Genomic DNA, 23,969 nt, shown 5'->3' with positions numbered 1-23,969 from the left:
CAGCCGCGAAGCGCATGTGCAGAATGTTGCCATGGCGACGCAGGGGGAGGAAGGGCTCCTGAATTCAGGCCGGTTCTTTGTGGGTTCTGCAAGGTCTGCAGTTCCTTCCCTCAGATGGATGTCTTTGGCTTTACCAGCTTGGGCTCAGATTTTCCTCTCAAACATGATCATCTTCCCCAGGAAGGAGGCTTCCTCAGTTCGCTGTACCTCGGTTTCCTCTTCATTTTTTTTTTTTTTTTTTTTAAAGACTGTCTCACTATGTATCCCTGGCTGAGCTGGAACTTCCTATGCAAACAAGACTGGCCTCGAACTCACAGAGATCCTCCTGCTTCTGTCTCTCTAGTGCTGGGATTAAAGGTGTGCACCACCACGCCTCCCGCCTCCCCCACATACCGTTCTTTACAACAGTGTCTGGGCAGCACAGCTCAGCAGATTTAGTTATTATGTTGATGTTATTAATGTCACGGCCCCATCAATCCTGCTCAGCAGGTCCAGCATCAAACACCTCTGGATTGAGAAGTCAAGGGACTTTGTAAGAGGTCTGAATAAAGAGTCACTTGTTTACTAATTGATTTATTCATTCCTTTCATTCAACAGGGACCAAGCCCCAACTGTGTGCTCAGCATCAAGTTGGTGCTGGGGGAGCCAGGGGGAGCCACAGTCTTGCCCCGGGACTGGATGCTCCAGCCTGGGCCTGTGAGCAACCCAGAAGTTGGCTGCTCAGTCAATGCCTGTGGGCTGGACAGGACACAGGGGCCACCCCTGAGAGGCGGCTATTACGTTTACTCTGTACCGGCATCTTGTACAGGGACTTCAAGTAGGGCCAGCCACTGCCTTGCCATGAATGAGTTAAGGGGGCTTTGTGGGGACTGCTGCACCGGAGTCTATGGACATTCATCTCCATATAAACGGCGTTATGTCTTTTCTATCACAGATGAAGAAACTCAGAGGAATGACATGACTTGTCTGAGGTTACACCCGCCACACAGCTAGTCAGTGGAAAAACAGACTCAGAGGCCTGGGTTACCTGACTCTAAGAACACATGTATCTATTCAGGCAGATTGGGTTTTGGGTATTCAGCACTTCACCCTAGCATCTGGGAGGGGCTAGTGAGGCTAGGAAGAGGGCTGCATACCCTCAAGAGGCAGAGGGGTTTGTGTCTCATTGGGTCAGGAAGGGAGGAGGGTGCAAGAGAGGGCGTTTCCCTCACTGGCTTATGAGGCATTGAGGCAGAAGTACCAGAGGAAACCATTTATACAGGACTCTGTGGCTGGAATCCATTGCTCATGTTCCTGGGTTCCTTCTATAGTGAGTGCTTAGGGATCTGCACAGTCAGGGTTATCTATAGCTGTGCACAGCTCTCTCCACAGGCCAGGAGTGCTCAGATCTGAATTGTCTTTGGGCTTCTAGACTTCACAGGCAACCTTGCCCAGGTCTGGCTTGTGGGAGGCTCCATGAGGGGATGAGAAAATGCAGCACCTTGGCAGAGTGAGCTGGTGTTAACATGGGGGTGGGGCAGCTGGTTAGACATCATCCTGGGCACAGACAGGGAGGTTGGTGGTTAGAGGAGCTGGTGGCCAGAGGGTGAGGAGGTTAATATTCACTGCTTTGCCTGAGCTCAGGGAAAGATACTTGATGACCCAGCTTCACCAGGGAACATAGAGCCTGCGAGCGCAAAGAGATTCCGCCTCAGGGCCTAGAAGGAGATGTGTGTCTGTACATTTAACATATGCACTGTGCTGCTCTGCTAGTGCCATAGACTGGGGGCTCAGACAGCAGAGAATTTCTGCACAGCCAAAGGCTGCATCTCCAACTTCACTGCAGGGCTGGTTTCTGGTGCCCCTGCCTTCTCCACATTTGGACATGGCCTCTTCTTTGCTCAATACCCTGCTGTTCTTTTCTTCCTTTATGGAGGTGAGCTCTCAATATGTAGTCCAGGTTGGCCTGGTGAACTCCTGATCTTCTTGTCTCAGCCTCTTGTGTGCTGGGATTACAAGGATGCACTACCAGTTGGGCAGTGGTGGCGCACGCCTTTAGTCCCAGCACTTGGGAGACAGAGGCAGGTGGATCTCTGAGTTCGAGGCCAGCCTGGTCTATAGAGTGAATTTCAGGACAGCCAGGGCTGGTACATGGAGAAACCCTGTCTCGAACAAAACAAAACAAAACAAAACACAAAAAAACAAAAACAAAAAAACCAAAAACAAAAAACAAACATCAACAACAACAAAAAAAACCTAAAACAAAACAACCACCACCAAAACCCAAAAAACTAAGTGTGCACTGCCACACCAGCTTCTGCTGCTCACTTTCTTTCTTGTTTTTTGTTTTTTGTTTTTTTTGATGCAGGGCCTCGCTATGCAGCCTTGGCTAGCCTGGAGCTTGCTATGTAGGCCAGGCTAGCCTAGGACTCACAGAGATGCCTGCTTCTGCTGTCATCAGTGCTGGGACTAAACGGCATTGACTGGTACACTGTGTGAGGGCACTATCTGGTTGGATTAGGGCCCCACCATTTTGACCTGTTTTAATCTTAACCCCCCTCCTAAAGGATCCACCTCCAAATATAGCCTATTAGAGCATGGCCTCAACATATCGTAGAGACACAAGTCAGTCTGCAGCAGGGCCCAAGACCTTAATTAAATAAACACCGCTGCTGGTGACAGGGAGCCCGCCAACCCAGGAGCTGAGGATGACAAGTTCAGAGCTGAGCTTCAGGAACTCGCGGACTATCTTAGTGTGTTGGGTTCCACTCTGCTGTGTCCCCTAACCACTCATTCGTCACTGCCCTCGGCCCTCCCCGCAGCTTTAGGAAGTTGTTTCTCTCTTTAAACCTAAGGACAAGCAGGCGAGCCATCTCCCTAAGGATCCTTCTAGTGCATCCACTCCCTTCTTCACAGTTTGATGTCCCCGCACACATTCATTGAGCACCACAAGGCCATGGGGGGAGGAGGGGAGCGGGAGTCCTCAAGGCAGTTATGTATCACCCGCCTGGAGCAGATGGGAGCTCTAGGTGGGCGGGCACACAGAGACCTAAGCTGGGTGGGGTGAGGTTAAAAGCAAGAAATGGACAGCCCTGCCTGAGTATCCTGAGGGTGGGGCAGCTAGGGACATAGCCTCAAACCCTCTACTGGCCCCTCAGTGCGCCCGGAGTGGCAGCCACTCTCCTCTCTTTGGCTCAAGGTGTGCTCATCAATATGTAAGTCTTCACCCGACTCTTGCTTGCTTGGCCTCCTACATGGGCCCACCAGCCTCCTTCAGGTCACTCTCCAAACTGAAAGTACAACCTGCCCAGTCAATGGTACCAGCCTGACATCATGGTGTCTCTCCAGCTACTGGATGGACAGTGGTTCCCCTGAGAGGGAAAGGATGTGCAGACCAGAATATCAGAGGAAGAGTCCCTGAAAGAGGGCCAGGAGGACACTATCTGGAGGTGACAACAGCCAGTGGGGTGTAGGATGTGAGTGGTCTGGCCACTTGGGCACTGTCAGCGTCAGCCATACAGACAGAGCAGGAGCCTGGCTGCCACCCAGCCATAACAGCAACAAGTTTGGGCTGAGGAAAATCTCAAAGAGGCTGAGAAGTGGCAAGCACTGACAGGAGATCTGGGGGCCCCAGTGCCAGGGAGCTGGAAACAGAGGTGGCCACTCTTGGCATGCTCTGCCTGGGTGCGTTACTCCTGTGCACTGAGTGGTACCTCTCTGCATCTAGACTACCCCACTCTGCTCCCTCACTGCAGCCTGTAGGCCCACCAGGCCACCCTCCCCTCACTCAGATGTGCTAGCCACACTGCCTTTTCCTCCTTCAGTGTGTGGACTTCACACCACCCTAGGCATTTGTTCCTGATGCCCCGCATACATGGCCTGCTATTTCTTCAAGATCTTCCCACGACCAGCTTCTCCAGTCAGCTCTCAGCTGAAACTTGTCTCTCCTGAAGCCTCCTGGGATCAGTTAGGCTACATGGCTTTGCAGGTAGGAGCACTTGGTGCCAAGATTGATGACCTGTGATCCCTGGGGCCCACATAGTGGAAGGGGGAACTCCTGGGACCCATATGATAGATGGAGAGAACCTACCCCCACAAGTTATCTTTAGACTGTGGCACATGTTCATCTATGAAGGTACACACACATACACAGACACATACATACACACACACACACACACACACACACACACACACGAGACAGACAGACAGACAGAGAGCGAGAGATATCAGAATAAAATAGCCTTTTTTTTTTTTTCTTCCATTTTTTGAGACAGGGTTTCTCTGTGTCGCCCTGGCTGTCCTGGAACTCACATTGTATACCAGGCTGGCCTCGAACTCACAGAGATCCATCTGCCCTCTGCCTCTTGAGTACTGGGATTAAAGGTGTGCGTCACCACTGCCTGACCTCTTGTCTCATTTTAATTTATGCCTGAATCAGTCATTTTAGTTCAGTAATTTCCAGGTAAACTCTAGTTCAGCTATTTCTCTCTCTCCCCCGCCCTCATTGTTGTTATTGTTGCTGTCTTTTGAGACAGGGTCTCCCTACATAGCCCTGACTGTCCTGGAACTCAGAGATCCACTTGCCTCTGTCTGTCAAGTGCCCAGCCTCTTTATTAAATCTCCAGCTCCTCCAGCCTTGGGGCTCATGTTCAGTGTTAGAGGAAGCTTACTCAAATGCCAGGGAAGCATGATGGCCCACTCAGAGGCCATCTCTCAAAGAGTTTGCTCCAGGGAAACTCTGCACTGAGCCCTTCAGTGCTGGTCTCGTCTCTGATTTTCTCCTCCTATTGGGGATTCAGGTTGTGATCGTTCCTGCCACACCGGAGAGGATGAACTGAGGCCATCACATTGTCCTGGAACAGGCTGCCAATAGTGACAGCCATGACTAGCCTAATCAGGGTATCTGTGACTATAGAAAAGATAGGCCTGTTGACAGTCCCTCACAGGAGGGGTGAGGGACGTTTGACCTTTACCTGAGGTCCCACCCATTCCCTTCTGCACCCCCACCCAATTGTAATTGTGCCTCAACCGCATGTGGTCTCAGGAAGTACAGTATATAGGAGGAAAATTAACTAAAGGGTAGATGTCATCTCCACAGTTTGGGGGAGTACATTACTCATGCCGGGGTGGGACTTTCCAGTGTAGCCACTGTTTGGGGGTCCCATTGCCTGGGGGTGAGAGTCAGTAAATGCTCAAGAGGTGCTTGTTGAGAATCAAGGGTCCTTAGGTCAGTGCCACCCTTTCCACAGGCCACAGTTCATATCTCCCTTGTTTGCAGCAGCCCTCCTTTTCTCCTGCACGGGGTAGGCAGGTGGGGTCTCTAGTGGGGAGAGAATATGATGCTAGGACTTCTAGGTCTTAAGACATCAGCCTGAGGGGTTGGGGATTTAGCTCAGTGGTAGAGCGCTTGCTAGGCAAGCGAAGGCCCTCGGTTCGATCCTCAGCTAAAAAAAAAAAAAAAAAAAAAAAAAAGACATCAGCCTGGCTTTGTGTATATTGACAGCATCTGCATCCCAGAGCCCCGCTTCAGAGCGATACCAAGTTTCCCACAGCTGGGGGCTGGAACAGAGAACAGTAGGGCGGGCTGTGCTGGGCCTGCAAGGGTTAGCCTGGGGGTGGCACTCTGAAGTTGAGGCAGGCTAGTCAGGGAGGGCCAACCAGGGTTCTGAAAGAGGAACAATGGGCAAGCCATCTTGTCGCTGTCCCTGCTGCGTTGGACAGGGCACACACAGATGCATTCAAAGCCTTTCCAAGCGCTCCCCCAAGTGGCCAGTCGGGAAAGCACATCCATTCAAAAGCTTACGCCTTGCCTGGTTCCAGCTAAATTGCTGGAGGATGGCTTCCCAACACTGTCCCTTTACTGACAAAGCTTGAGGTTCAAAGAAGTGAGAAGGCTTGTCCCAGCTCATCTCTGGTTCCAAGTCTATCTTGGTTCAAAGCCTGTCTTATAACCCTCTCCTAAGTCCCTCTGAGTCCAAAGAGCCAAGTTGTTTCAAGAGTCAAAGGGGAATGAAGAGCTCATTCCTGATCTGATGCATGAACCAGCTTCACCTCCTCCTCAGCATTCATCAGTCTCCTCGCAAGCACTCCCAGCAATCCCCCCCATCCCCTGGCAATACTGTAGAAGGGCCAATGCAGGTAAGAGATGCTGTCCTCTGGGGTGGAGGGAGAGAAGCAGCAAGGGGAAGCCCCAGTCATGTGGCCACGCTGCTAGGCTTGGAGGTGGTGCCCTTATCTTGCCAGACCCATGAGTGCCCCAGGCCCACTGCTTTTAGGGACCTTTCTCAGGTTCCCAGAAGGTAAAGGCATAGACTCAAGGTAGTGACCTGGGTGAGTCTGCACTGTCTCTCTTCCTGGTCTACAGGCCGCCCTGGCTGCGGAGCACTGTGCTGGGCCTGCAGGAGTCTCCGTGGGTGACAACTTACCATATGCCAGGCACAATGCTGGTGTGCTCCTCTACACCTGCAGTATACCCTCCTGATCCCACAGGGTGGAAACAACTACCCCCCAGCTAAGAGCTGCACCCCAGGGTAGAGGAGCAAACAGGGGCAGCAGCATCCAGCCCCTAGCGGCTGTGCTGCCTCAAGATCCTACAGTTCTGCCCCACCTCTGCTTAGATCACTGTGATGCAAAGGCTATCCTGGTCCTCTGCATAACGCCCCTCACTTCCCTTGGGTCTCTATCCTGGTCCTCTGCATAACGCTCCTCACTTCCCTTGGGTCTCTATCCTGGTCCTCTGCATAACGCTCCTCATTTCCCTTGGGTCTCTGTCCTGGTCCTCTGCATAACGCCCCTCACTTCCCTTGGGTCTCTGTCCTGGTCCTCTGCATAACGCCCCTCACTTCCCTTGGGTCTCTATCCTGGTCCTCTGCTTAACGCCCCTCACTTCCCTTGGGTCTCTGTCCTGGTCCTCCGCACAACGCCCCTCACTTCCCTTGGGTCTCCGTCTCAGGTGGGGACAGGGACAACACTCCCTCTCAGCAAACACAACCTTCCAACCAACTTGTTTCCTCCCTCTGCCCCCCCTCCCCCCCAGGGATTCCGCTCCCCTTTCTTTCCTGTGCTAATAAAACAGTCAAGACAATTCAGTCCATTTTTGTTTTATTTGTTAAACTGCTAAAAAGTCATCAGGGGAAAACATTAACAAAAATGAGATTGACAGATTTCAATATCCATGGGTTCCATTTTCATTCCTACACTGTGATGTGCCTACAATGACTATCAGGGTGAGCCACCCGGCACCCCTGAGTTGTATGGGAAACATCACTCACAGCACCAGCTTCGCCAGGGCACGGTGGGTGCACACTGACATGAGCCCTGGTTGGTAGGAGGGGGCAGGCGAGCAGAGCGAGCACAGTGGAGCTGATGAGGCTGGCTTTCATTCACAAGGATGGTGGTGTCACCTGCTGGTGACAGCAGATCATGCCTTATGAAGTACTGAGGCCAGGCTTCCTGGCCCTGGCCCCTTCAGATCTTCCCACCGTCCTCTGCGCTGGTGAGACTACAGATAACAGAGTCCGTCACCATACTGGGGTCACCATGAGGACAAGGACAGACAGATGGACAGACCAAGCAGGTGATTCACTTCGAAGAAGGGAAAAAGCAAAGCAGAAGAAACCTAGAAAGAATGGTAAAGGAAGGGAGGCCCCCTTGTTCCGCTGTCAGTGACTTTTTGTCCTTCAGAGTTGAGCCTTCCTGCAATGCCCCTTCCTCTCCTCTTCTGCATTTTAAGGGGCTCCAAGGTGCTCTTCCACAGTTCATGGCTTCAGTTCTTGCTATAGCTCAAACCTTAAAATCAATCAAGCCACAGAGGGCTGGGAGGAGAGCACGCCCCAGCATTATCTTAAACCAAGTTGACGTTTCTTTCTATACCTTATTGGTGCTCCCACAATGTGGCGGGAGGTGGGGTTGTGACCTGTTCACCCCAAGCAAGAAAGAAAGGCGGACAGGGAATGAAAACAAATGCTCTCTGCTGCATGGTGTGGGATAATGAACAGGAAGCTCTGTGCAGGAGCAGAGCAGTGCCCAGAATGCTCACACGAGGCCAGCAAAATAACTGAAGTTAATATGACCAAGGGCTCTCGAAGGCACACTTGCAGGAATGGAAAGGGTTAAAGCTTCAAGTAGAAACAAGATGTATTTTTAAATACTTAAATACTGATAAATATTTGCTTTAGGTGCTCCTGAGGGTTTAAACAAAATATTTTGTCTCATGTCTCTCAGCGAATTTTAAGACAAAATTGGTATCGTGTCAACAAAAGGAGTTGTGGTTAAATCTGAACTGACAGTGCTGTGGGAACGCTGCCCTCTGTGGAGACACCGGAAGTCCTGCCACATACACAGTCTCACGCGGCTGAGGAGACCACCATCTTCACTGCCGAGTGACTTTCCCACAGCACACATCCACAGTGCTCAGGGACCACCAAGTCCTACCCTGCTGTGTGCAGGCAAGGCTCGTTGTTTTCTCTGGAGGGACTGTAGACACCTGGCTCTCGGCAGTGAGGGCAGCCCCAGGACCCCGGAGTTCTAAGAGGTTAACGTTTCTGTTGTCTGCCTACTTGGGAAAAGCAGAAGAATCAACAGTTGACAGCCAGCTTCGGAAGGCCACAAGGGAAACAGAAAGACTACAAAGTGGAGCTTCTGAACTTCCAAGTGTCTGACTACTTGATGTTTAAGTAGAAAGCAAGTCCACAGGCACCGTCCACATGCAAGCACACCACAGCCAGGGTCAGCCATGATGCCAGGCTGCTCGTCCGCTGGCCTTGCCTCTATGTCAGGGCCCCTCAGGATCAAACAGTCTTGGAAAAGGACTGTCGGAAGCAACAGGGCAGGGAGCTGGAGCGGTGGGACACAGGAAGTAGGCACAGGGGTGTTCCGGGAGCAGCTCCAGAGCACATGCCTCTCCTCGAGAGCCGGCCCTTCCTGGGCTTCCACAGGGAGACTTTCCTGCCAGGACCATCAGAGCAAAGCTAATGGCGAAGGGAGGCCTGAGCACGAAGCAGGAGACCCTTGTCCGACAGGCAGAGTGCGGGCTGAGAGCCAGAACCCGGGCCAGCAGCAGGGGCCTTGTGCCTGGGAGACAAGAGGAAGGGAGAGAGAGGGGCTGGGAACACACTTTTTGTTGTTTCAATTTTGGTTTTAAAGGCAAAATGAAAATCCTTTACCACTGATGAGAAACCACCCAAATCCACAGTTGCACAGCCATTTAAAAAACTCTTATTTTGATGTCTCCTATGTCCAGGCTATGGTTTAAAGGCTAGTAATTTCCAGCGTTGTCCTCTGAACAAAATCAATACTCTCCTGGGTGCCTGTACTTTATCTAGGAAATGAGTGAAAGTACAAACCGAAGCCCTGTTTGAAGGACAAAAGAAAAAGACAACATGAGGGACGGAGCTGCTCCCAGGTCAACATGGATCTCCAAGGTCAAGGACATGGTTCTCAAACCAGCCACTTGTCAACAGCACAGCAGAAGGTGTGTCACAGTGAGACCCTTTCTGGAAGGAACTGTTCCCAGACTCCCTTGTAAGATCAACTCCTACATTCTACTAATAGGGATGGGTGTGCCCAGTGTAATGTGGAGATAAAAGAAACAGAAAAAGCAATCTTCTGAGCTGGGCCTGGTGGCACATGCCTTTCCTCAAAGCACTTGGGAGGCAGAGGCAGGAGGATCTCTGTGAGCTACATAGTGAGACCCTGCCTTGGGGGAGTGGAGTGGGAGTGGGGGGGGGGAAGGAAGAGGTATCTTTTAATGCTTCAGAGATTTTTTTTTTTAAAAACGATACTGGCATTTTAATTTTACTTTGTTTTGTTGAGACAGGGTCTCCTCATATAACCCAGGCTAGCCCCATCATCCTGCCTCTGCTCGAGTGTGAGGGTCACAGGTGTGTGCCCCGACATTGTGGTGGATACTGGCCCCAGGCGATGGAAGGCTCGAGAGCATCGGACTCTATAGACACTGGAGCTTTGTAAGAGAAGCAAGAGCAACAGATGCTTTTTTAAAAAGGTCAAATGCCCAAAACAAAACAAAAAGTGAAGCATCCCGAACCAAAGCAAACCACCAAAGGACAGGGAGCAGCCTACAGACCGAAAAGAAGCCTCTGAGGACCCAATTCTAAAAGGAAAAGAATATGGTTTTTTGGCAACTTGCAACCAAACACGATTGTCAGAAAATCCCATAATCAGACACTGCATGTTTGCTGAGACATATAGGGAGAACTCAAAAGACCAACGGACAGGAAGGAGGCAGACGGATGGCGCTCTATAAACATTGTTTCACCGTGACTCCAGCATACAGGTAACAGTGTTATTTCTTGTTGGGTGACGTCTCTGGATCACAGAAGGGACCAGGCACAGGCTGCTTCTGCAGAACCGTCACAGGTCCTCTGTGGTCTAAACGGGACAGGGAAGAACTGTGTTCTGTAAGGGACTTTGATCCTGCAGCACAGCGTCTGAAGCCTCTTCCTTGGGGTCCTGTCTGAGAAGGCCACAGAAAGATCACGGGGCTCTTCAGCTTGCTTCTTGTGGGAAGTTACTGCTGTTAGTCTGTCCCTCACTTCCTGGTCCAGTTATCGCAGAGCAGAAGAGGCCAGCACAGCCTCCGCTAAGACAGCAACAGCTGATCTGAACCAGGATGGAGATCTCACCTTTATTTGTAAACAGAGCTGGCTATATAATATATCTGTATATATTTATATATAATCTTTTCCTTAATGGAGATTTGACCCCAGCCTGGAGTGAGTTAGGCGTGGAATTGGAGTTTTGGTTTGTGGGAGCACGTTGCTTTCCCAAGTCTCAGTCCAAATGCTTGTACACTGGAAAATTCCAAATGAAAAGCCACAGAAAGGAAAGGACTTTGAACACATTATCTCTTTGCTCGCACAAAGTACAAGGCGTTTGTTTTTGGATAGTACTTCACATTCTGCTTCTTGTCCATGAGCCCTCCAAATATGATAAGCTCTCCTCGGCCCTGTACCACTGTGTGCAGGCTGGTTTCAGGAGGTCCGACCACAGAACTGCTAGTAAATACTTTCCATTTGACCCGGCCTTTCTCCTTGGTGTCTTTAATGTCCAGCACATACATCTGCATGGGCTTGCAGTTCATACTCTGGTACAAGGGTTTGCCAACATTGAGGGACTGTGGAGGGTGGTGGCCCAGGCGTCGGGCAATGGGGGGTAAGGAATGTCCATCTCCCTGGGCTGGTCCTGGGCGGGGAATGGGTACTGTTTCTCCACTGCTCAGGTTCTGACTCCCAGGGGAGCTTGGAGAAGACCCAAGAGGAGGACTTAGTGCGGCCGAGGCTGAGGGGCCTTTGGATGACATCGCTTTGATGGCTTCCAAACTCCGACGCAGGGCACTGGGGGATACAGCCCCTGCAAGGGCACTGGCCACATGTGGTGGGGTATGAACACCGTTGGTCTGTTCTGGAGGGTGTCTCACACTCCCTGCAACTGTCCTGCTGTCTGGACCATCCACATGACTGCTATTGGAAGCGGACTTCAGGTCCCAATTCAGATCAATGGAACTTAACCTCAGGTCCTTCTGATCTGGCAGAGACCCTCGTCGGGGGGCTAGAGAAAGTCCCATTTTTAGGTCATATCCTTCAGAGGCAGATGGAGTGCCTGGAGATACCACCTGTACAGGGCTGTCTAAGGAAGCACCCCCGACAGCTGCTGTTCCTGGAGACAAGGTTCCACCATTGAGGATGGGAGAGCCATCTCCTCTGGCTGGGGAGAGGCTCCCTTCCCGGGAACCTGAGGGAGTCTGCCTTTGAGCCCTGGGCCTCAGTGTTCCCCAGCGGCCATTAACACAAGGAGCTTCATCCATACTCCTCACTGGGGACTGGGAGCGGTATTCTCGGGTTTCCGGAACCAGGGCTGGAGGAGTGGCACTGATAGGTGATGGGCGAGAGTTCAAACTGGGGCTGAGTGGTGCTCTCCCACTAGGAGCCTGGCTGAAGACCACCACACACTGTCCCACCTGGAAGACAAAGGACCCGTGCTCACACCTTGCCTACAGTTCTCATCATTCTAGCAACTCTCTCTAACATGGTCACGGGGAATGGATGGCCAGCTGTTCATAGGCCTGAGCTGTGGAGATGAAGGAACAGTGGCTTTGGACTACGAAGGCAGGCAGAAAGGATGATTGCTGCTACAGTGTGAGATGCTGTCATCAGCCATGGCTTCGGGAGAGGGGCATCTGTGTGAGGGACCTGGGGACGTTCTGTAGACAAACAGATCCTTAAAGCTAGAAGGAAAATGATGTACACCTATGTGCTCCGACCAAGCAGCTCATGGACATGGGAAATACTAAAAGTGGACATGACACCACACTGGTTTCTACTTCTGTAAGTCTAACAAATTATTTTGGTTTTTCAGTTGAGGGCATTTCCTGCTGGCTGCTCATTCCCCACTTACCCGGCAGGCTGGATGGCACCACAGTTCTGGGGCACCATGGTCTTCATTTTCTACCTTGAGTGGCTGCCAGGCCCAGGGACCTGGGTGCATGTGCAGCAGCCAGGCATCTTTGAACAGCTGCAAGAGAAGGACCAAGGACAGAATTCAGGGATGGCATGTGCTCCAACACACACATAACCGCTGTCCCACAACTGTTTTACATTGACTTATTTATTGTGTGTCTTAGAGCTGTGCTACCTGGTTGAAAGTGTGTGGGCTTTGCAGGGTAGACATCCTAAGTCCTCAGCTATTCATATCTGCCTTTGTCTGCATCTATGACTCCTGCCTCCATTCACTCAGACACAGCCACTGACTGTCCTGGCACATGGAATTGTGACCCATACATCAACTGTAACTGGTGTGTGTGTGGGCACACAGGGAAGAGATAATATATCCATTAACTTTCTCAGTCTGCATTCTCAAGTAAATTCCGTGTGGACTTTGGTTATCTACCTGTTTTCTACCTCACTAACCCCTTTACTGGCAAACTTTGTAGTTTAAGGAAGAAACAGAGCTAGAAGGAATTGAGGAATGAGTAAGAGACCAATGTTTCTGGTCAAAAGTACCTCTCCCTCCACCCCCCCCACCCCCCTCCCCTGAAAAAAGAACAGAGAAAAGGGCAGAAAATACAAAAGCTATCTACTCAAAGTGTAAGGGCATTCTCTCAGTCAGCATGCCCAAGGAGGACTCTATCTTATTAAACAAGCAGGACAAGCGTGTTTCCAGTCGCTGAGGCAGTCACTGCAATACTCACAGCATTGGGACCGCCACAACCGCCAAGGATTAGGATAGTTGCATCATCTATAACAATCTGGGAAGATGAAGAAATTTAAAATAAACCTACAAAGACACAGGCATCTGACTCATGACTCAGTGACATACACAAATGGCATGCCCAGCTCCCAGTGAGCGTTCCAGCTGCCCACTCTACTCAACCCACATCAATTCTAGCCCTTTGAACTGATGACCCTTGAACAGACATACTCTAACTTAAGAAAATATTAACACAAGAGTGTTAATCACAGAAAATGAAGAATTCTCTTAAGAAATAAAACCCCACTAAGGCCACTATAAGTAATACAGCAATAGAAGCTGAGAACAAACAGCACCAAAAAAAAAAAAAAAAAAAAAAAAAAAAAAAAAAAAAAAAAAAAAAAAGAAAAGAAAAGAAAAAGAGAAATTCTCTTTGGCTCACTGCACAGAGTACCTCATCTCATTCCCATAATGATACTAACTACAGTGCTTGCTCAATAGTTAAACTCTTTAGCACCTGAGACTGGCCACCTCGTGGATGAGGACTGGGGCCAGAGATGTTCGGCTTGGACCACGCCCACTGCTCCAGGTCAAGGACCCAGACTTCATTGCTCCTGTGAGATAAGAACACAGTCATAAGGAAGTTGAGAGCTCCAGGGAGCACAGTGGTGCCTGGGAGTTTCTGTGCCTGTGCCCAGCGGGGAAACTTACACCACTTCATACACACAGCCTGTCTGGGCTGGAGGCTTCAGAGATGGTTTCCTCAGAGTCCAGGGGCTTCAGAAGAAAAAAAATCGTGGCTGAACCCTAGTTTTGTAGCCTTAACAAGAATCTTTATTTTCTCTACCTTTGGTTTCCTTTCCTATGAAACAGAAACGTGGCTGATCTTCAGAACTGACAGAAACCAGACATATGCCAGGCAGGGTGGAGCATGCCTTTAACCCTAGAGGGGGTGGGGAGGTACAGGGCGGCAGAGGCCAGAGTTTCAGGCCAGGCTGGTCTACAGAATGAGTTCTAGGTCAGCCAGGACGAGAGAGAGAGAGAGAGAGAGAGAGAGAGAGAGAGAGAGAGAGAGAGAGAGAGAGAGAGGGGGGGGGGGGGAGGGAGGGAGGGAGAGAGAGAGGGAGGGAGAGAGAGGGAGGGAGAGGGAGAGAGTGAGCGAGCACCAGAGAACTGGAGAAACTATTTACATTATAAAGGTGTCAGCATACGCTCAGCACTGACCCCATCCTGAGCCCTTTCAAACTTTCATCTCTCTGTGGCCATAAGGTCTTATCTGAGTTGAGTGTGCAGCCACATGTTGGACCCAAAGTACAAGCAGGAGGCTTGTTGGTCAAGTGACCACCTTTCAAAAACAAAAACCACAAGAGAGACAAAAATGATCCTGAAGGCATTTATCACAGTGCAGGAGCTAAAAAAGGCTCCACTGATCATGCCGACAGAGTATTTTACAGTGGTTCATAAAAGCTTCGGGTTTTTGTTTTTCAAGACAGGGTTTCTCTCTGTAACAGTCCTGGCTGCCCTGGAACTTGCTCTGTAGACCTGGCTGTCAGGGAACTCACAGAAATCCACAGATCTCTGCCTCCTGAGTGCTGGGATTAAAGTGTGTGCCACCACCACCTGGCTTAAAAGCTTCAGTTTTATCAAGAACCAACTGCTATATTCAACTCAAGAAGGCAGCAGTGCTGGGTGTGGAGGCAGAGACAGGCAGACAGCAGTAAGTTCAAGGTTAGCCTGGTCTACATAAATTCCAGGTCAGCCAGAGAGATCCTGTCTCAAAACACCAACTTCTCCTGCCAAAGGAAAGAAGTAGTATGACCTTGGCACGGACATCCCGCCTCTCCACCCCACTGCAGTCCTAGCACTTGTAAGGCCAAGGATTGCATGAATCAAGGCCAGACAGAGTTAGCCGTAAGCAAGACTTTGTGAAAAAAGAAAAAGAAAAAAGAAAAAGAAAAAATCTCGGCAAGGACTGACTCCTGGCTGGCAGTCTCTAGTTTATGGTTATCTCTTTAAGGTCTTCTATTTACTTACATACAATGATACAAAATAAGTAATCCCAAACTTAAACCCTAAACCCTCTCATCTGGGGGGCAGTTCCTTTTTTTTGTTTCTCTCCATAAATATTTTATATTTAATTTACATTTTTGTTTTGCCGCCCTCTTTTTTTTTTTTTTTTTAAAGACAGGTTCTCATATAGCCCAAGTTGGCCTTAAATGTAGCCTATGATAACCCTGAACTCCTCCATAACTTTTTTTTGTAGACTAGGCTGGCCTCTTTATAATTTATTATTTTTATTTTATGTGCATTAACGTTTTGCCTGCATGTATGCCTGTGTGAGAGTGTCAGAAGCCCTGGAACTGGAGTTACAGACAGGTGTGAGCTGCCATGTGGGTGCTGGGAATTGAACCTGGAGCCTCTGGAAGAGCAGCCAGTGCTCTTAACCACTGAGCCATCTCTCCAGCCCCTCTATGACTATTTTAAAACACAAAGCCCATGAGTCCTGTCAGAGAGCAAGCTTGGGTCTGCTTTCTTGACGGCTCATCAACTCCCCATTTTATTCAGAACATATACAAAACTCCTGTGGTTCCTACTCACACCAGTAATGCAGACGAACTGCTGCTATTCTGGCCCTGGACTTCACAGGATGGGCAGTGATAAGGAAGGCAGTGGCTGGGGAGCAGCCTCTCTGACAGTTTTGTTTCTAACTCACTCTCCCAATCTCCTATCCCATTTGGAGAGTGCATTATTTCTACCTATCCTGTGAATATACCTCTCTCCTTCTCCTGGAGGGCCTGAGCTGGGCAACAGAGCATCCTCCTTCTTGGAAGGTAACCTTCTATAGGTACAAGATAGTAGAAAAGGGGGAGGCTTCATAAGAACTTGATCCCATTGGATTAAACAGAAAGAAATTCCACTTAACCTTGACTTTGTGGAGCAGATTTTCAACCTAGTGATTGGTGATGGAGAGACCAAAGAACTAAAGGCTGGAGGGAAGTAGCTAACTAGGTTGAGGAGAACTGTGTTCAGAGATATGCTGTGCCTAGTTCACTTTCCTGGCCTGGTATGCCTAGGAGTTTCTACCTTTACATTAGCAAATCAGAAATACTCACATTTGCCGGGATCCTAGAGAGCCACCAAAGACAATCATTTTGTCACCTATCACACAGGAGGAGTGGCCAGCCATGGGAGGAGGCCCATGGGTGGTGACAATGCAGTTCCACCTAGTGGAAAGCAGAGGGAAGAAGCAAAAGTCAGAACCACCTAGCTATCTTGAAAGCATAAGGCACAAAGGATTTAGTGGCCTCCACTTAGAAAGACAGGCTGTCGTCACCTTTCTAGCAGACATCTGACACCCTCACACAGACACACATGTAGGCCAAACACCAGTGCAAATAAAAAAGAAAGACAAACAGACAGACAGACATGTTTGTCAGGCATGGTGGTGCACACCTTTAATCCCAGCACTCAGGAGGCAGAGGCAGGAGGATCACTGTGACTTTTGAGGCCAGCCTGGTCTACAATAATGAGTTCTAGGACAGCCAGGGCTATGTAGAGAGACACTGTCTCGAAAAACCAGAAACACAAAGTAAGACAGACATGTCTGAGAAACAACCTGCTTGGTCTGAGAATGTGGCCGTCCACAGAGGTCCCCCAGTGCACACTGCTCCTGTGCTCCTGGAGTGGAACTGTTGAAACCGAGGAGGCCTTCTCCAACTGGCCTGCCCACTTTCCTCAGAGACAACCAGAGCTCTTCTACTTCTTCTCCTGAGGAATACTGCAAAGCATCTCAAACCAGAAGCAAGCTCCTGCTGTGCACTCTCTGCCTGGACACAACTTTTGTTTCCATCAAGCTCTTCAGGGGATTCTGTTGTTTCACATTAATAATTTTAAAAATATTTATTTTAATATTAATGTGCGTCTATGTGAGTATATGCTCTGTGTGTGTGTGTGTGTGTGTGTGTGTGTGTGTGTGTGTGTGTGTGTTGGGGGTGGGGGATGGGATGCCCAGAGTCCAGAAGAGGGTGTTGGATCTCTGGAGCTGAGTACTTGGGAAGTGAGCTCTGGTCCTCTCTTCATCTCTCCAGCCCCTCCAAGGGATTCTTGACACACAAAACATAAATCCATTGATTTAAACTCCATTTTTGGGCCAGCAAGATAGCTTGATGGGCAAAGGCACTTGCCACCAAGCCTAATAATCTGAGTATGATCCCTAGGACTCACATGGTTAAAGGAGAAAAATGGCTCCTGGAGTTGTTCTCTGACCTCCATATACATGTTGTAGCATGCACGTGCGCGCGCGCACACACACACACACACACACACACACACACACACACACACACAAAACCAAACCAAACCAAAACAAAACAAAAAACCAAAAACAAAAATGTAATACAATGAAACCAATTTCTTCCAGATATAGAATGTATTATCTTTGTGACTTACCAATTTTTAGATGGTGAGTATGTGTGGATTTCATCAAAGAATCTCTCTGGTTGGTGTAAGGGATAGGGACTTGGCCTTGTCCAGCCACCAAATAGCACTAGCAAGTCCTTATACACGACTAGTGTGGCTCCAGCTTTGGGGGAAGGATAGGACCCTAGGAAAAGGCATCAGCACTATGGTTAGGATTTAGGAACATACAATTCATTAGGCTAGTCCAGGTCATCTTTCCTTGGAAGGACAAGGAGGGAACCAATGTCACACAGGGAAGAGAGGCTGTGTTTTCAGGTCTGAGAGACTCATTACTGATTTGTACATCTTCATAACCAACAGAGAAAGTTATTCAGCTTTCTTTGGAAAGTGGAATGGGCTGGGTATCCATCTCAAAAGGTCCCAGTTTACCTTAGCTTAACTTTACAATGGTGCTGCAGTAGCCAACAGTCAGTGGAAATCCTCCTTTGAAATTTCATCTTTTATAGGCTAGTGAGAATGCTGGGTAATGCAGTGAACCTCAGCTCCCAGTCAGTCTCCTGGCCACAGGAATGGTGGGCACTGCACATCACTCTATGTTGCTGTGCTGGGGTGTCTGGGAGGCCAGGTATATTACATATACTTCCCACTTAGAATGGGTTTATTGGACTATAACCCTATCATAAATCACATGGAGTTTGAGACCAGCTTGGGCTCCATGAAACACTATCAAAAAAAAAAAAGGTAAGAAATTTGGCCCATGATGGGATGACAAATATCTCATAGATAGGAACCTACTTTTCTAGAGTTTCTGTTTTGAAATGATCATTGCTATTTCCCCCAATTCCTCACTGGGTATCTCATTGTTAGTATGGTGAAAGTAATTTGTCCCAAAATCTAGGGGTCAGAAAATACTGGACTATCAAAATAAATAAATAAATAAATAAATTACCAGGCTAGAAATGGCTTAGCAGTTAAGAGAACTTGTTGTGGAATATTAGTTTAAGATGTGTTACATTCGGGGGCTGGAGAGGTGGCTCAGAGGTTAAGAGCACTGACTGCTCTTCCAGAGGTCCTGAGTTCAATTCCCAGCAACCACATGGTGGCTCACAACCACCTAATGAGATCTGGCTCCCTCTTCTGGTCATACATGCTGTATACATAATAAATAAATAAATCTTTTTTTAAAAAAAAGATGTGTTACATTCATTTGTATTGTAGAATATTTGTTTAATGATGCAAAGCCGTGTGCAGTCTTTTATGTTGCATTTGTTTAACTCTGTAAAGCTGTGTTACTTTGCCTGTCTAAAACACCTGATTGGTATAATAAAGAGCTGAATGGTCAATTGACAGGCAGGAGGAAGGATAGGTAGGGCTGGCAGGCAGAGAGAATAAATAGGAGGAGAAATACAGGGATGAGCGATCAAGGAGTGAGAAAAGGAGAGGAAGATGCCAGGGGCCAGCCACCCAGCCATGGAGTAAGAAGGAAAGAAAGATATAAAGAAAGGTCAAAAGCCTAGAGGCAAAACATATTTAAAGAGAAATGGGATAATTTAAGTTAGAAAAGCTGGCTAGAAGCAAGCCAAGCTAAGGCTGAGCATTCATAAGTTAAGAATAAGTCTCCATGTATTTATTTGAGAGCTGGGCTGCAGGCCCCAAAAGAGTAAAAAAAAAAAGAAAAAAAAACAACTACATTTTGGCATTCCAATGTGGGACCTGAATTTCCACATAGGGCCTGAGAAAGCTAAAACAAAACAAAACAAAACAAACAAAAACTGGAAACAGCTCATTTAAGAAGCTCTGCTGATGCTGGGTGGTGGTGGTGGTGGTGGTGGTGGTGGTGGTGGTGGTGGTGCACGCCTTTAATCCCAGCACTTGGGAGGCATAGCTAGACAGATCTCTGTGAGTTCAAGGACAGCCTGGTCTACAAAGCAAGATCCAGGATAGGCACCAAAACTACACAGAGAAACCCTGTCTCGAAAAACGAAAACAAACAAAAAACAAAAAGAATAAGCCACATAGAGGTGGGAAATACACAGGGAGTCTGGATCCTGTATAATATTATATTGATACTGAATTTTTTGAAGGCTGATAAGCAAACGACAGCAGCTGACAGACATGGGACTATGAACTGGACTCCTAAATTGAACCAATCTAGATATTTGAGGGCTATCTTAACTTTAAAAAAGTTTAAAAAATGTTACATTGGGGAAGAGGTTTTGCTTTTGTTTCCATAGAAAACGAGTGGCTGTGGATTCTTTCAGGGTTAATGTGGATCAGGTTTGATTGAGGGAGACCTCTTGAATCTTGACAGGTGATATATATCAACAAAGGTTACAACTGGTCTTCCCAGGACTTGGCCATCATCTCAATTTTCTCAGGGACTCCTAAAGATGCCTCCACCCACAGACAACAGGAAGCAGTCTAGAGAACACAACACCCACATTCCCAAGAGGTGGGATAGGTGGTTTTTGGTTATGTGGTGGGTTATGGATGTTTGTTATCATTTAGGAAATATAGGAATATAAGATAAAAAGACAACTATTAATCTCCGATATTTTGCACTGGCATGGATTTTGGTATATTGATACAAATTTAAAGTTATTTTTGTTATACTGTATATATGTTTCTACTGTTATTTGGGGTATTGGCAGCTCATTTAAAAATGTAATGTATAATTAAGAAACGAGGTTAGTAGTTAATCTATAATAATCAAACTTGTAGTCACATTAAGTATGTTTTCAAGGTTAAACAGGTATATTTTAGACAGATAGATGATTTTCAAACACTTCAAAGACCATAGAATATGGCATTTAAGATGTTTAATAACCTAAGGTTTTTCAGGACAATGAGACACATCTGCTCCTGGCAGCACCAATTTACTTCACAAAAGGTTGATGGGCATTGAAAAAACTCCACATGGAGTTTGCTTTCAATGTGGCAAGGCTAGCCATTTGGGCAAGAAACTGCTCTTGCCTTGACTGCTGACAATATGCTATACAGACTGAACAAGTATAACACAGGAAAAAGACTGTTGAACTTTGCAAAGACAAGACAGGACAGTCCTTCAAGATTCCTGCTTCACAGGAGAGTCTCCAGATATTCTGCAGGACACAGAAGGAAGTGACTGACGAACTTTGCCAATACAAGGCAGGACAGTCCTTTAAATTTCCTGCTTCACTGAAAAGTCTGCCAGATATTCTAGGCCTATAGACTGAAGATGGATGCCCCAACATTGCAGAGAAACTTTGGGTGACTGTCCAGGCAGCCAGATATCTCTCTTGTTAGGTAATATTACATCCTTCTGGGGTCTTTGATGGAATTAAAGACTAAATAGTTAAGAGTTATAGTTTCCCTTAGTTAAGACAGGAGGTAAACTGGGTATAAACTTTGAAACCACTAAGATAAGATAGATAAAGGACTATTTTCTCTGAATTTGCTAAAAACAAATGGGCTGAATATTGTGAATGTAACTCTTACTTGATAACTGTTTTTGTTGTAGTTTTACTATGTTAAAGTTAGAACCTTTAATTTTTTTTTTTTGTTGTTTTTCGAGACAGGGTTTCTCTGTGTAGCTTTGTGCCTTTTCCTGGAACTCATTTGGTAGCCCAGGCTGGCCTTGAACTCACAGAGATCCGCCTGGCTCTGCCTCCCGAGTGCTGGGATTAAAGGCGTGTGCCACCACCGCCCAGCAGAACCTTTAATTTTTATCTAGACAAAAAGGGGGAAATGTTGTGGAATATTAATTTAAGATGTACTACATCCATTTATGCTGTGGAATATTTGTTTAACAATGCAAAGATGCATTGCATTCTTTTATGTTGCATTTGTTCAACTTTGTAAAGCCTCCAGACGAGCATGTGGATTTGATCTGAGACCTGGTGATACGGCTTCACAGTCAAGGGTAGAAACTGAAGCTTAACACTACGGGTCTTCCACACAATGGAACAAACAAGAGTGCAATTTTTTATTTTTATTTGTTTATTTAATTTATTATTATTATTATTATTATTATTATTATTATTATGAGAGACAGGGTTTCTTTGTGTAACAGATCTAGCTGTCCTGGATTGCTTTGTAGACCAGGCTGGCCTCCAACTCACAGAGCTCTGCCTGCCTCTGCCTCCTAAGTGCTGGGATTAAAGGCATGCTCTACTACTGCCCAGTTATTTTTATTTATTAAGATATATTTAAGTATTTATGTGTAAGAATGTGTGTGTGTGTGTATGTGCACATGAGTATAGGTGCCCTTGGCAACCAGAGACATCAGCTCCCCTGGAGCTAGAATTGCAGGCCCCTGCTGGAAACTAAACTTGAATCCTCTGCAAGAGCAGTATATGCTGTCAACTACTGATCTATCTCTCCAGCCCCTCAAGATACAGTCCTTTAATCTGCATAAAAATCTCTAGAGCATCTATACTATTCTATTTCTGGTGTTAATAAGATCCCCTGAGCAAATAAAGAATCAGTGCTAAACAAGTATTTCGTCTGGGGAGAGGGACTTCAATTGAGAAAATGCCTCCAACAGACTGCCTATAGGAAAATCTGTAGAACATTTTCTTGATTAATGATTGATGTGGGTAGGTCAAACCCACAGGGGTTTCATAGCAGTAACAGCCAATTGTCACAAGACACTAAGAAGATTTACAATCCCATCACTTTCTCAAAAATCATTTATAGTCTCAACAAATAGGATTGTTATCTTAGTTTTAAGATTAAATAAGTTAAAAAAAAAAAAACAGTACTTTTGTTTGTTTGGTTTTTCAAGACAGGGTTCTCTGTGTAGTTTTGGCTGTCCTAGAACTCGCTTTGTAAACCAGGCTGGCCTCGAACTCATGGAGATCCACCTGGCTCTGCCTCCCGAGTGCTGGGATTAAAGGCGTGTGCCACCGCCACCTGGCAACAAACAGCACATTTTTATTTACACATGTGGAGTGTGTGTGTGTGTGTGTGTGTGTGTGTGTGTGTGTGTGTGTGTGTGGTGGTGGTTACACACTTGTCAAAGCACCCGTGTGGAGGTCAGAGGATACCTTTTAGTTCCTTCCTTCCATTTTGTAGGTTTCAGGGATGGAATTCAAGTTGGCAGGCAGGGAGCAAGCAATACTGATTTTTCCTTTGACTTCTTTATTTATAGGGGTCTCTCCTTGGAGGGCACCACCCATTCTGATGGTCTTCTGCTCTCAGATAACCCTTTCTGGAAATGCTCAGAGGTGCAGCTCCTGGTTGGTTCCAGAGCCCATTATGATTAAACACTATGGACAGACTCAGTGTTCAGATTCCTCCTGCTGGGCACAGTGACACTCCTAGCACTTGGGAGTTGGTGCTAGGATTGCTGATCAGTGTGCACACCCAGATACTGCTGCCTCCACCCTTCGCTGACATCAGACCCCAGCTTCTTTGGCCCTTCAATCAGGACTGAAGGCCACTGGTTCTCTAGGAATCTTATAGGCCTTCAGCATCAGATTGGGACTGCTAAGGCATCCGGCTTTGTGGGCTGAGCAGCTAGTGTTCTCGGCTTCTCCAGTGTGCAGATGGCCACGGTTAGACTACCCAGCCCCTGTGGTGTAAGCCATTCTAATGAATCCCTTTGATCTTTATTTTATTATCTACTATTATTTATTTATTTTTGGTCTTTCAAGTCAGAGTTTCTCTGTGTTCTGGAACTTGCTCTGTAGACTAGCCAGATCTGCCTGTCTCTTCCTCCTAAGTGCTGGGCTTAAAGGAATGTGCCACCATGCCTGGCTATGAATCTCTTTTATAATCTACACAAACTCATATTCATTCACCACATTCATTCATGTGACTATCTAGACCCCTTTCATTTCAACAATGGGATAATGATAAAAATCCAAAAATGGGTTTTACTTTCCAAATGTTCTGAGTAAAGGGTTACTAACATTAACATTTTTTTATACAAATATTTCCCTAGTCACTGAACTATACTACAAAGTAAATAAAAACAAACCCAGATTGTTCCCATTACTGACAAAAGACTTCCAGCTGTACATGTGATTTGTTAATAGCTGACAATTTTGAAAACTAATCTAGGACTAGACCTTAGGAACATGTCAGAGGTAAAGTCTGAGAATGGAACTCAACAGCATGCCAATGGCTCCAGAAGAAAAGCAGCAGGCAAAAAAACTGGCTCCCACGTGTTTAATTGTCAGTTGTTGCTTTTAAAGAGGCCATGGTCTAAAGTGCCCTGAAACCAACAGTAAACATTGTTCTCTTGGAGATGGAGAGACGGTGCATTGGTTAAGAGTGCTCACTGGTCTTGCAAGGGACTGAGTTCGTTCCCAGTCCCCACACTGCCAGTAACTCGCCCTCCTGGGAATGTGATGCCCTCTTCAGGTCTTTATGAGTGG

The 23,969-nt window shown here is 47.3% G+C and overlaps 1 protein-coding gene across 1 annotated transcript in view; it reads right to left on the bottom strand.

Annotated features, from left to right (window-relative positions):
• Positions 1-7,066: 7,066 nt before the first annotated feature.
• Positions 7,067-23,969, bottom strand: part of Fbxo42 (F-box protein 42) — a 67,178-nt gene continuing 50,275 nt past the window's right edge. Inside the window, exons 5-10 of the mRNA XM_059255322.1 lie at positions 17,638-17,791; positions 16,302-16,412; positions 13,706-13,802; positions 13,190-13,246; positions 12,397-12,513; positions 7,067-11,959 (exon numbers count right to left, since the gene is read on the bottom strand). Of these exons, the coding sequence (XP_059111305.1) occupies positions 10,844-11,959; positions 12,397-12,513; positions 13,190-13,246; positions 13,706-13,802; positions 16,302-16,412; positions 17,638-17,791 (1,652 nt within the window). The 3' untranslated portion in view covers positions 7,067-10,843. The remainder of the gene's footprint in view (positions 11,960-12,396; positions 12,514-13,189; positions 13,247-13,705; positions 13,803-16,301; positions 16,413-17,637; positions 17,792-23,969) is intronic.

The sequence above is a fragment of the Peromyscus eremicus genome, chromosome 2, assembly GCF_949786415.1.
Source record: "Peromyscus eremicus chromosome 2, PerEre_H2_v1, whole genome shotgun sequence".
Classification (NCBI taxonomy): domain Eukaryota; kingdom Metazoa; phylum Chordata; class Mammalia; order Rodentia; family Cricetidae; genus Peromyscus; species Peromyscus eremicus.
Note: the sequence above shows the minus strand (reverse complement) of the source record. Positions and strands in the feature narration are given on the sequence as shown.